Source organism: Castor canadensis, chromosome 4, assembly GCF_047511655.1.
Source record: "Castor canadensis chromosome 4, mCasCan1.hap1v2, whole genome shotgun sequence".
Taxonomy (NCBI): Eukaryota; Metazoa; Chordata; class Mammalia; order Rodentia; family Castoridae; genus Castor; species Castor canadensis.
In genome coordinates this window covers 177477251-177488302 of record NC_133389.1, presented here as the reverse complement: position 1 = coordinate 177488302, position 11052 = coordinate 177477251, and the positions used below count along the sequence as shown (strand labels likewise).

General features: G+C 53.9%; 1 protein-coding gene across 1 annotated transcript; it reads left to right on the top strand.

Annotated features, from left to right (window-relative positions):
- The first annotated feature begins 3660 nt into the window (after nt 1–3660).
- Nmur1 (neuromedin U receptor 1) lies at nt 3661–10105 on the top strand. The gene is made up of 3 exons (XM_020156250.2): nt 3661–3708; nt 5367–6264; nt 8808–10105. The coding sequence occupies exons 1-3, from the start codon at nt 3706–3708 to the stop codon at nt 9338–9340; spliced, it is 1434 nt and encodes a 477-aa protein (XP_020011839.2). The 5' UTR covers nt 3661–3705; the 3' UTR covers nt 9341–10105.
- The last annotated feature ends 947 nt before the right edge of the window (nt 10106–11052 follow it).

Sequence of the window (11052 nt, the reverse complement as noted above, 5' to 3'; positions counted from 1 at the left end):
GCAGAGATCAGGAGGACTGTGGTTCAAGACCAGCCGAGGCAAATAGTTCATGAGACCCTGTCTCCAAAATATCCTACACAAAATAGCTGGAGAGTGGTTCAAGTGGTAGAGCACCTGCCTAGCAAATGTGAGGCCCCGAGTTCAAGCCCTAGTACTGACCCTCTCCCCGCAGAAAACAACTTTGTCCCTGGAAACTTATCTCATGTCCTCTTAGAATGGCAACCCTTAGAAGGCACTAAGCTCTAATTAGCAAATTCTCATATTTTTACCAAAAATTCCCAAGCATGCAGGGAGGGCGCGGTGGTGCATTCCTGAAATCTCAGCATTGGGAGGCAGAAGGCAGGAGTATGGTGAGTTTGAGGCCAGTGTAGGCTACATAGAAAGTTTAAAGGTATCTGCACTATGTAGCAAGACCCTCTCTCTCTCTCTCTCAAAAAAAAAAAAATGTAAACGTACCTAAGCAAATCATGGAACTCAGCTTCCTGGAAAGGCCCTCAGTGGCTCTAGCTTGTGCCCCCAGAGTAGCTGCTCCTGGGCCAGAGGATGGCAAGCTAGTGCATGGAAGGTGCCAGGCTAGCCCATGGAAGGTTACACTGTTTTGGGTGAGTCAGGAATAGTACCCAGGCAGGGCATCTCTTGGAGAATATTCCAGCAAACATCACCCAATAAGGGAAAGGCAGCGTGGGCTTCAGAAAGGGAACTAGGCCAGATGTGTCCACAAAAGTCCTGCTCTTTCTTTTCTTCCCCTTGGGCTCAGCTTTTCTGGCCCAGGCTGGGGTCTTCATTCTCTGAGCCCTGCTAAGTGCAGCTCCTGGGGAGCCCTGACTCCCGGCAGGCTTCAGGTATCTTCAGGAGAATTCTGAGCAGGCCACCAGTTCTTGGGTGTGTCAGCCCTGTAAGTGCTTTAAACCACATTGTCTCCAGTGGTTGTCATGCATCCCTGACAGACACCAGGCTAAGTTTTGCTGTTTTATTGATGAGGAAATTGGGTCTGGAGTGTGAAGAGACTTGCCTAAAGCCACACAGCCAGCTCAGTGGCAGAGGGCGACCTCCCCCGCAACCCCCAGGCCTCACAGACCCCAATTTCTGCCTTCCCTTCCCTGCCAGCTCTTTTCTTTGCAGTGGATGTCTGTCTGTGAGCAGAGCCAGGCCCAGGGAAAACACGGATTGTGATGTCCATGTAGCAGCCATGAGGCTCACTCAAGTGCAATCCTGCCCCCAAGTTGGGGACCCCACCACCTGATGGCTCAGACCCTCCTGCTCTCTCTCCCAGCCACAGCCTGGCCCAGGTCCAGCTGAGCAGAGCCAGGAGGAGGGCTGATGAGGGAAGGGACTGGTCAAGCCCTGCTCCGATCGACAGTCATTGCTTCTAGCTGTGTCTGCCCAGTGATGGGGGCTCCTGGGTTGTCCCCAAGTCCCAGACTGCAGAGCAGTCCTTTCCTCCTGTCCAGTGCTTCAGTGTCCCCAAGCTCATCTTCTCTTCCTTCTCATCTATGTAGATAGGGAGTATGCGGTTTCAGGTGTACCAGAGATCCTGGTGAGCCCTCAGGCTTAGGAAGAGGTTTTGGTTTGGACCTGACCTGGGGCAGCTGTCCCTGTGGGTTTCAGAAGGTCTCAGGCTGGAAAGGGCTTTTGAGCTATATGTACACCTCATCCCCAGGAGCCCTGCCCATGCCCCAGGACCTGCAGGTGTCACAGTGGCTCCCAGGGGACTTGGTCACTCTCCCTCAGTACGTGTGCTGTCATGCACAGTGGGGAATGTGACACCCTGGACTGGGCTGAGGCCAAGCTCAGGAGATGGGTGCATTTGCCCAGAGAACCCGTGGCAAACCACCTGAGATGAGCAGGGAGGTCACACACGTCACTGGTTCTGATGGGACACCCTGCAGTGGTAGTCTCTGAGCTCAAGCCCAGAGCATGACACCTAGGGTCCTCTGGATGAGTGAGGGGTGCAAACTACAGCCATGATAGCCACTGGCCCTCTCCTTTTGAGGGGTTGTTCTTTAGCCTGCATAGTCTTTGGTCATTGTTGATGCTGTATGAATGACAGACACAGACAGCTGTACGACTTCTGAACTGATGGGGCCATCGGCTCTGTCACACCTTCTCCTCCTTTCTGAACACCCCCAAAGGTGCAGAGTGGGCACCAACTGAGTGGCATCAGTTGGCACTCACTTACACAACTGATGTGCATGCAGTGGTGTGTGGTGTGTGTGTGTGTACATGTGTTCCAGTGACAGGACAGTCTCACACTGAGATGCCACGGCGCACTGGTTCTGAGTGATGCTGTCCTTTGTCCCTCATCTGTCATGGTAGCAGCCCCACTCTTGAAGGTTAGACTGGGGTCGGTAACTTCTTCTGGGGTCGAGTAGTTAACTCTCAGGGCACCCCAGAAACCCAGGGCCCTGGGGACCATGCTCCGCTGGGCTTCCCTCTCCGTGCTGGGGCTGTGTTTACATGTGGAGTTCTTGGGAACTCTTTGAGTCTAACTCCCTGTTCCCAAGCTCGTGACTCATGGCTGGGGGCCAGAGAAGCCTGGGGGAAGGAGGCACCTCAAGTTGCCATGAAACGGTGACAATGCCACTCATTTCTGGGGTGCACCCTGTCCTACATCAGTACACTGGATGTCATGCCACACTCGCCATAGTGATAACAGTGGTCAGCCATTCTACAGGGAGGACAACTGAGGAACGCAGCTCCAAGCAGCCTCTCTGGGTCCTGAGGCTTTGTCCTTGACCTCTCCCAGAGCTCAAGAGAGCGTGATTCTGGAGGGCGTTCACTGCAGGAGGAGATTTCTGGACCAAGCCCAGACAAAGTGCATCAGAGGTGGGCAGAGGCCGGGAGCCAGCATTTCAGCCTGGGCCTGGCCATCCATCCTTCTTCCAGCACCCTGTGGCCTCTCATGAAATCACTTCCAAATAGGGAGCTGATCACAGGATGCCTTGGGGATTGACACAGCCCCTGCTGGAGTTCACATGTGCCCAGTTTAGGGGGCAGGAGGAAGCTGTGGGGGCATTCTTGGCTCTTTCCCAGGTTCCCTCCATTTCTGCCCACACCCCCTCCTGCTGGGGGCAGGGAAGGGACAGTTAGAATGGATAGGCTGAGGGGCTTTGATGCTGAAGGAACAGGAGGGAGATGGAGGTGAAGAAGTGGCTTCCCGAAGAGGCTAAGGAAGAACTGCCCTGTGAGAGGAGGGGTTGGAGGGAAAATGGAGGCTCCTGCCAGTCCTGGGAGGGGACCAGGACCTGGACTGCAGGACTGGAAGCCGGCTGGTTGCAATTCTGGGGCTGAGAGAGAAGGGGAAGGTGGAGCCAGCCTTTTTGGGGTACACTGACTTCAAGGGGCTGCTGGGGGTCTTTGGAGGTGTGTCTGAAACCTGGAGCAGGAGATGGGGATCAGAGGGGACTCAGTGACAAGGGGTTGTGCTGAAGCCAGCTTGGGGACAGCATGTAAGATCAGGAGGCTCTGTTCTCATCTGTAAAATGGGTCCCTGTGAGGCTCCGGGTCAAACAGCCGCTGCGGCTCGGGTGGGGTGCGTCCTGGGTCTCGCGGGCTGCGGGGGCCGCACTGCCCCCTGCCGGCGTCCCGGACCCGCGACAGGCGGGGCGATGGGGTGGGCGGTCGCGATCGTCGGCAAGTTGCTGCCTGGGGCTCGGTGTCTGTCGGCGCGGGGACGCCGTGGGGACCTCACGGGCAGCAGACCGCATGGTAGGTGAGCCCGAGGCCGGCGTGGGCAAGCGTGCGGCGGCCGGACCGGCGCGGACAGGGGCGTCCCAGGGAGAGAGGGGACACAAGGCCCCCCGGGGCACCCCCCCGGGGCCTCGCAGCTTCTCGGGTCATTTCTGCCCCTTTTCCCGCCACGGGCGCGGCGGGACCGCGGACTCCGGCCGGCGGCCCTTCCTGGAGGGTTGGGGCGACTCGAACCCAGGCCGGCTGCGCGCTCCGTGGTGCTGGAGGTCGAACAAAGGTGGGGAAGCCCTGGGTGGCAATAGTAAGGGTGTCAAACAAATATTTATTTATTTTTTTTCCTGATGTACTTTATTATTTTTTTTATCATTCATATGTGCACACAAGGCTTGGGTCATTTCTCCCCCCTGCCCCCACCCCCTCCCTTACCACCCACTCCGCCCCCTCCCTCTCCCCCCCAGCCCCTCAATACCCGGCAGAAACTATTTTGCCCTTATCTCTAATTTTGTTGAAGAGAGAATATAAGCAATAATAGGAAGGAACAAGGGTTTTTGCTGGTTGAGATAAGGATAGCTATACAGGGCATTGACTCACATTGATTTCCTGTGCGTGGGTGTTACCTTCTAGGTTAATTCTTTTTGATCTCACCTTTTCTCTAATTCCTGGTCCCCTTTTCCTATTGGCCTCAGTTGCTTTTAAGGTATCTGCTTTAGTTTCTCTGCGTTAAGGGCAACAAATGCTAGCTAAGTTTTTAGGTGTCTTACCTATCCTCACCCCTTCCTTGTGTGCTCTCGATTTTATCATGTGCTCAAAGTCCAGTCCCCTTGTTGTGTTTGCCCTTGATCTAATGTCTGCATATGAGGGAGAACATACGATTTTTGGTCTTTTGGGCCAGGCTAACCTCACTCAGAATGATGTTCTCCAATTCCATCCATTTGCCTACGAATGCTAACATTTCGTTCTTCTTCATGGCTGCATAAAATTCCATTGTGTATAGATACCACATTTTCTTAATCCATTTGTCAGTAGTGGGGCATCTTGGCTGTTTCCCTAACTTGGCTCAAACAAATATTTAGACCAGGTGGCAGAAAATAGAAACAAGCACCAACTTTTGGACCATGCATGCCGTTTTTAGGCTTTTCACTCTTTCACAGTGACTTTGACATGCCCTTCCGTATGTCAGGCTGGGTCAGTACTTTCCATGGATCCTCCTGTTAAGCAGCTGCAGAGAGGTCACCTTCCTTAAGGTCACTCAGCCTGGAATTGGAGAGATTGGGTTTGAACCCAGACAGTTGCTTTCAGAGCCCTTGCTCTTAAAGACAGTGGGAGTATTGGGAGCTGTGCCCACTTTACAGATGTCTATAACTGAGGGCCTCTCCTGAATGAAGTCCATGCCTTGAAGTGAGAGTCCCAGGGGACACACGAATGGGAAAGTCTATGCTTGAGACTATCCACCATTTATTCAAAGGTTTGAATAGACTGTGAAAATTTAAATCGAAGGCTCCCATTTTATCATTTTTAAGATGCAATTTACATCTGAAATTGTAACATACCTTACAATAGACGGCAAGTATGTGAAATATGACCATCCTAGTGACGGTGCCTGGGCTCTGATGAGTTAGCACAGAGCCAGGATTCCCTAATGACTTTTCTGGACATCTCTCCTCTCTCTTCCACAGACTCCTCTCTGCTTCAACTGCTCCATCCTCCTTGGAGACCTGCCTCCAGTGGGTGCAAGAAGCCCCATGTTTTGCAATAGCAGTGAGGACAAGGGACACTTTGACCCCGAGGACTTGAACCTGACTGACGAGGCACTGAGGCTCAAGTACTTGGGGCCGCAGCAGACAGAGCTGTTTGGGCCCATCTCTGCCACGTACCTGCTGATCTTCGTGGTGGGCATGGTGGGCAATGGGCTGACGTGTCTGGTCATCCTGCGCCACAAACCCATGCGTACACCCACCAACTTCTACCTCTTCAGTCTGGCTGTGTCGGACCTGCTGGTGCTGCTGGTGGGCCTGCCCCTGGAGCTCTATGAGATGTGGCACAATTACCCCTTCCTGCTGGGCCTCGGTGGCTGCTACTTCCGCACGCTGCTCTTTGAGACGGTCTGCCTGGCCTCAGTGCTCAACGTCACCGCCCTGAGTGTGGAGCGCTATGTGGCCGTGGTGCACCCGCTGAAGGCCAGGTCCCTGGTGACTCGGGCCCATGTGCGCCGGGTGCTAGGGGCTGTCTGGGGCCTCTCCGTGCTCTGCTCTCTGCCCAATACCAGCCTGCATGGCCTCCAGCAGCTGTACGTACCCTGCCGGGGCCTGGTGCCAGACTCAGCGGTGTGCACGCTGGTTCGCCCCCGGCACCTGTACAACCTGGTGGTGCAGATCACCACGCTGCTCTTCTTCTGCTTACCCATGGCCACCATCAGCGTGCTATACCTGTTCATCGGGCTGCGGCTGCGGCAAGAGAGGTTGCTGCTGCTCCAACAGGAAGCCAGTGACAGGAGCACTGTAGCGGGCAGGGCCAGTGACACCCACGGGACCCAGCTGCCAGATAGGGGCAGGAGACAGGTGACTAAGATGCTGTGTAAGTGATGTTCTTGGGGAGGGGGTAGAGCCAGGCGCTGGGGAGGGAACTGAGAGTCTGATTTTCTGGAGGCTGTGTGGTTTGGAGCACCTCTCCTGCCCCCATGAGTGTGTGAGTGCATCCAACCCCCATGTTGGTGGACTCAGATTAATCTGCTAGAAGCTTACACCAAAGATAAATGATGACTCACAGTAGTGTCAACTCATAATTTGGACAGTGCAAAATGGAAATTCAGGGTCTCTTGTTCAAAAATTACTAAGCAAGTCAAGACAGTAACAGTAGAACATTAAACCAAGCCTACTGCCCTTCTAAGCTTGGAACTGTCAAGTGTGCAGTTTGCACACCCACAACACTAGCCCTGGCGCACAGAAAGGGCACAGTTTGCGACTGGGCTCCAGGATGACAGAAACAAGGATTGGGACCCTCCAGGACTCTCATCTTTGCTCCTGAATGTCTTGGCTCTGTTCTCCACAGTAGCTTGCAAGGCAAGGCCACCCCATAGTCCCCTCTCCTCTTTCCTTCGTGGGTGTTGGAGGGTCCCAGGGAAGAGTTCTGATTGGTGTGGCTTAGTTTTCAGCCCACACCCCCAGGTCAGGGTAGCGGGATGCTTAGGATAGAAGCACATGGTGGTACCTGGGGAACCAGGTCCCCCAAAGAGGGGTAGGAGGGTGCTGAAGTGGCCACGGGATGCATTTCTTTCATGATGTGTCTGTGTGCTTTCTCTTGGAGCCTTGGGAGAGACTGTCTATAAGAGGCAATTGTGCATGGTGGTTCACGTCTATAATCCCAGCTATTCAGGAAGCATATGTAGGAGGATTGAGGTCTGAGGCCAGCCTGGGGATGAGAGCCTATCTGAAAAATAACTAAAGCAAAAAGGGCCATGGGCATGGCTCAAGTGGTAGAGTGCCTGAGTTCAAGCCCCAGTCCCACCAAAATAAGTAAAGGTGGTAGCACCGTTAGGATAAGTGTTCCGTGCTTTTGTCATTGTGGCTGCTGTTGTTCACTATGAACTGTCACCAGGCTTGAAATTTAAGCAGATGGTGGATGTAGGTCTGAGAAAGGTAGGAAGGAGGACTCAGATCTTGGGACCATGTTTGTGAGGAGTCAGGACACAAGTGAGGGTGGGGCAGGCAGAGCAGCCTCTCCTGCGCTGAGGCTTTGGAGTCTTATTGTAGCCAAGAGTTGGCTATTTTTCAAAAGCTATGGACCTGGGGAACCAAGTCCTATGGACACTGATTTACCTCCCCAGTCCCACTCACCCAGCTCAGCAACCCTACCATTGCCAGTAGAACCTGAATCAGATGGAGGCAGAAGTGAACCAGGGCAGGACAGGGCCACCAACCCTGCTCAGACCCAGCCAACTGGACAGCCCCATCCCCAGAGCAAGTCCCATCTCTTCTTTCCCTTCAGGATGTGCATCCCAGAGCCTGGAGTCGCTTGTGTAGCCCCTTGAGACAGGACTGGCCCAAGCCCTCTGCTCCAGCTCTGCAAGGTGAAGCCTGCACTACAGGCCACTGTCCCCTTCCCACCAGCCTGCCTCCTACTCTTGCCACTCCCCCAGACATAGGAGGAGCCTACAGCCAGTTCAGCTGGGACCCTCCCACCACTGGGAAGGTGGGCTTCTTGCTTGCTGGCCTGGGACCAACTGGCCTTTTTTCCTCCTTCCCTTCCTTCCATCCATTTACTTCCTGCTGGGAATGTTGTTTATAACATTGTATCTGGGATGAGGAAAATGGTGCTTGGGTACCACGGGCAACACGCCACAGGCAGAAGATAGGGTCTGGAGAAGCAAACGTGAGAAACGACTGCAATCAATGCAGGCCCGGGGCAGAGACCCTAAGAAGGGCATGTTGGGTTAAGACCAGGGAAGGAAGGAATTAAGGAAAGAGTGAGGGCTTGACCAGTCTGTCCTGCATTTTGCTGGAGAGGGGACAGGGATGAGGCAGGCAGAGCCTCTTAAGCAAAAGGGTGGTGGTTAAGGCAGTTGGGTCCTGAGAGCTGGGGGTAGGCACAGTGGTGTGTGTGTGTGTGTGTGTGTGTGTGTGTGTGTGTGTGTGTGTGTGTGTGTGAGACTGGCCTTGTGACTGCTATTTGGGGCTCTCTGAGCACCCATCCTGTCCTCCAACTTCTCTGTCCTTATTTATCAGTAGTGATTGCCCCAAGTGGGCATCCAGAGTGGACCTCAGTCTCACAGTCTGTCATGTTAGTAGTTGGCAGCCACAGCTAAGAGTGTTCCAGTTCCAAATTCCATAAGTGGGGAGGGGTATCTGACTGGGCCAGCTGGGCTCAGATGTCCACACCTGGTTAATATTGTGGCCAGGAGCAGGGCACATGGCCCACTGCCCAGTCAGAGATACAAGTGAAAGCATCTCTGAAGAAACTGTGGCCAGGACAGGCAAATTCCCAGAAACTTCTGGATGGCTGCTAAGCTTGGGTGGCCTGTGGGATAGGTGGAGGTGAGAATGGTTGAACCAAACTGAAGCCCAGGAAAGGCAGCTGAAAGGCTCTGGCTGCCACTCACGCCTCCCTCTCTGTCCCTGCAGTTGTGCTGGTCGTGGTGTTTGGAATCTGTTGGGCCCCATTCCACATTGACCGCCTCATGTGGAGCTTTGTGTCTCGCTGGACAGAGGGCCTGCTCCTGGCATTCCAGTACGTACACGTTGTCTCTGGTGTCTTCTTCTACCTCAGCTCGGCTGCCAACCCGGTGCTCTACAGCCTCATGTCCAGCCGCTTCCGGGAGAACTTCCGGAAAGCCCTGGGCCTTGGGACCCAGCGCCCCCGTCACCGGTCCCGCCACAGCTCCTATAGCCTCAGCAGGCTGACCATAGGCAGCACCCTGTGTGACTTGGCCTCCCAGGGCAGCAGGGCCCAGACCCTGGCTGAGAATGGAGATACAGAGTGGCAGCAACAGACAGACCCTTCTGAGTGGAACCTGGAAGCAGCTTCACCACCAGGGCCAGAGGATCTCATGCCAGCTGGGGGGGTCATACCTGCCTTCCTCTGTCCCAGATTCAGCCTAGAAACTCTCGCCAGCACACCAGTGACTCTTTCCTCTGCCCACAGATTTGAGATTTGAGGGAAACAGGAAGAGAAAGGGGATTAGTCCTTGATTGTTGAGGACCAATATTGCATCATGCCAATATGCGTCATGTCCTCCCAGACCTCAGTCCATCAGCTAAATCCTTCCCTGCAAAACCATCACAGATGGCTGGAGCTTGACAATTCTCCCTTTGGGGACTCCCCCCACCCAAATTTCACATGTTTCCCCAGGGCCCTAGCCCAGTGAGCTTCTGCAGATTCTGGCCATTCTGTCCCTTGTCCAGCTCTTGTCCTGCACCTGAGACTTTCCCTTCACCTGGACTCTTCCTGGTCCCCATTCTGCTCTGGGATCTGTGACTGGTGGAACCGCCAGGTAGCAGAGGTGCCCAGGGATCCAACCTGATTCTTTTTTTTTTCTTTTTTGGTGCTGGGATCGAACCCAGGGCCTCACGCATGCTAGGCAAGCGCTGTACCACCGAGCTACATCCCAGCCCTCCAACCTGATTCTAATCTCAGCCCTCTGCCACCACCTTTCCTTGTGGCATCAGTCACCCCACCTTCCTAGGCTGTGGCTTCTTGTAGGAAAATGAAAGGCGTGCTGATGCTCCACAGTGTCACACTTTGTCACAAGCCATGGTTTTCTCTGTGTTAGTCACTGCTTATAATAAAAGCAACCGGTGCCCTCAGATTAGCAGGCAGAAATTACTCTCCACATCCTCACCACTCTCACCTGCTTCCTTCCTGCCCTTCAGTGCCTGGCCCCCCCCCATCCCTCACTCCCCACCCCCCAAGCTATGCAGGGAAGGGCCTTTGCTTGTCCTGGAACAGATGGGTCTGGCGTGTGAGCAGAGCGCTCCTCTTGCCGGCTGCTCCCATCTCCTACAGGCAGGATGGCCTGGGGACCCCAGGTAAGCATTGGATCTGGTTGGTCCCAGGATCTCTGGAAGAAGAACCATGATCCAAATAAAGGCCAGAAGTGACCCTGTAGGTACAGTTCTGCTTGCCTCAGTGAGATGACGAAGGGACAGGGATAAATATTTCCATGAAATTCTGTCCTATCCTGGGGACAGGGATAAATATTTCCATGAAATTCTGTCCTATCCTGAACCCCTGAATTGGGACTCAATGGATTAAACTTGTTCTGCTGCAAGTCTCTGGGTCCTGTCTTCCTGAGAAACCTGGTGTCCATGGCTGGGATCTGCCAGGTGACCCGGGGTCCGTTGTCTGGGGTCTGCCTGTCTGGCAAGTGAAGGAGATGGTGTGCTGTGATGAGACCGAGAAAGCAGGAGGAAGGAGTTATCTTGGCTCAGCTTCAGAGGTTTCAGTCCATGGCCATCTGGCCCCATTGTTTCTGCGCTGTTGTGAGGCAAACGTTACATTACATATGGCAGAAAGGCATGGTGGGGGAATGTGGTAAAATATCTCCTACATATGTGTGCAAGTCGAATACTGGGGGAGGGGATAAGAGAGTGATAGAGTATGAATTTGATCAAAGTACATTATATGCATATATGGAAATATCACAATGAAACCCTCTGTATAAGTAATTATATGAAAAGAAGGGCATTGCAGAAGATAGCTGCTCACCTCATGGTAGCCAGGAAGTAGAGAGACAGACAGACAGATAGACAAAGAGTGAGGCTGGAGACAGATACATCTTTTCCAAAGCACATCTTCCTCCCTCCCCAGTGACCCACTGGGCCCCACCTACTTTCCAACAGCCATCCATGTTGTGAATCTGTGACGGGA

Coding starts and splice junctions, on each gene's coding strand:
- Nmur1 (XM_020156250.2), top strand. Junction 6,265..8,807: donor ACAGGTGACTAAGATGCTGT/GTAAGTGATGTT, acceptor CTGTCCCTGCAG/TTGTGCTGGTCGTGGTGTTT.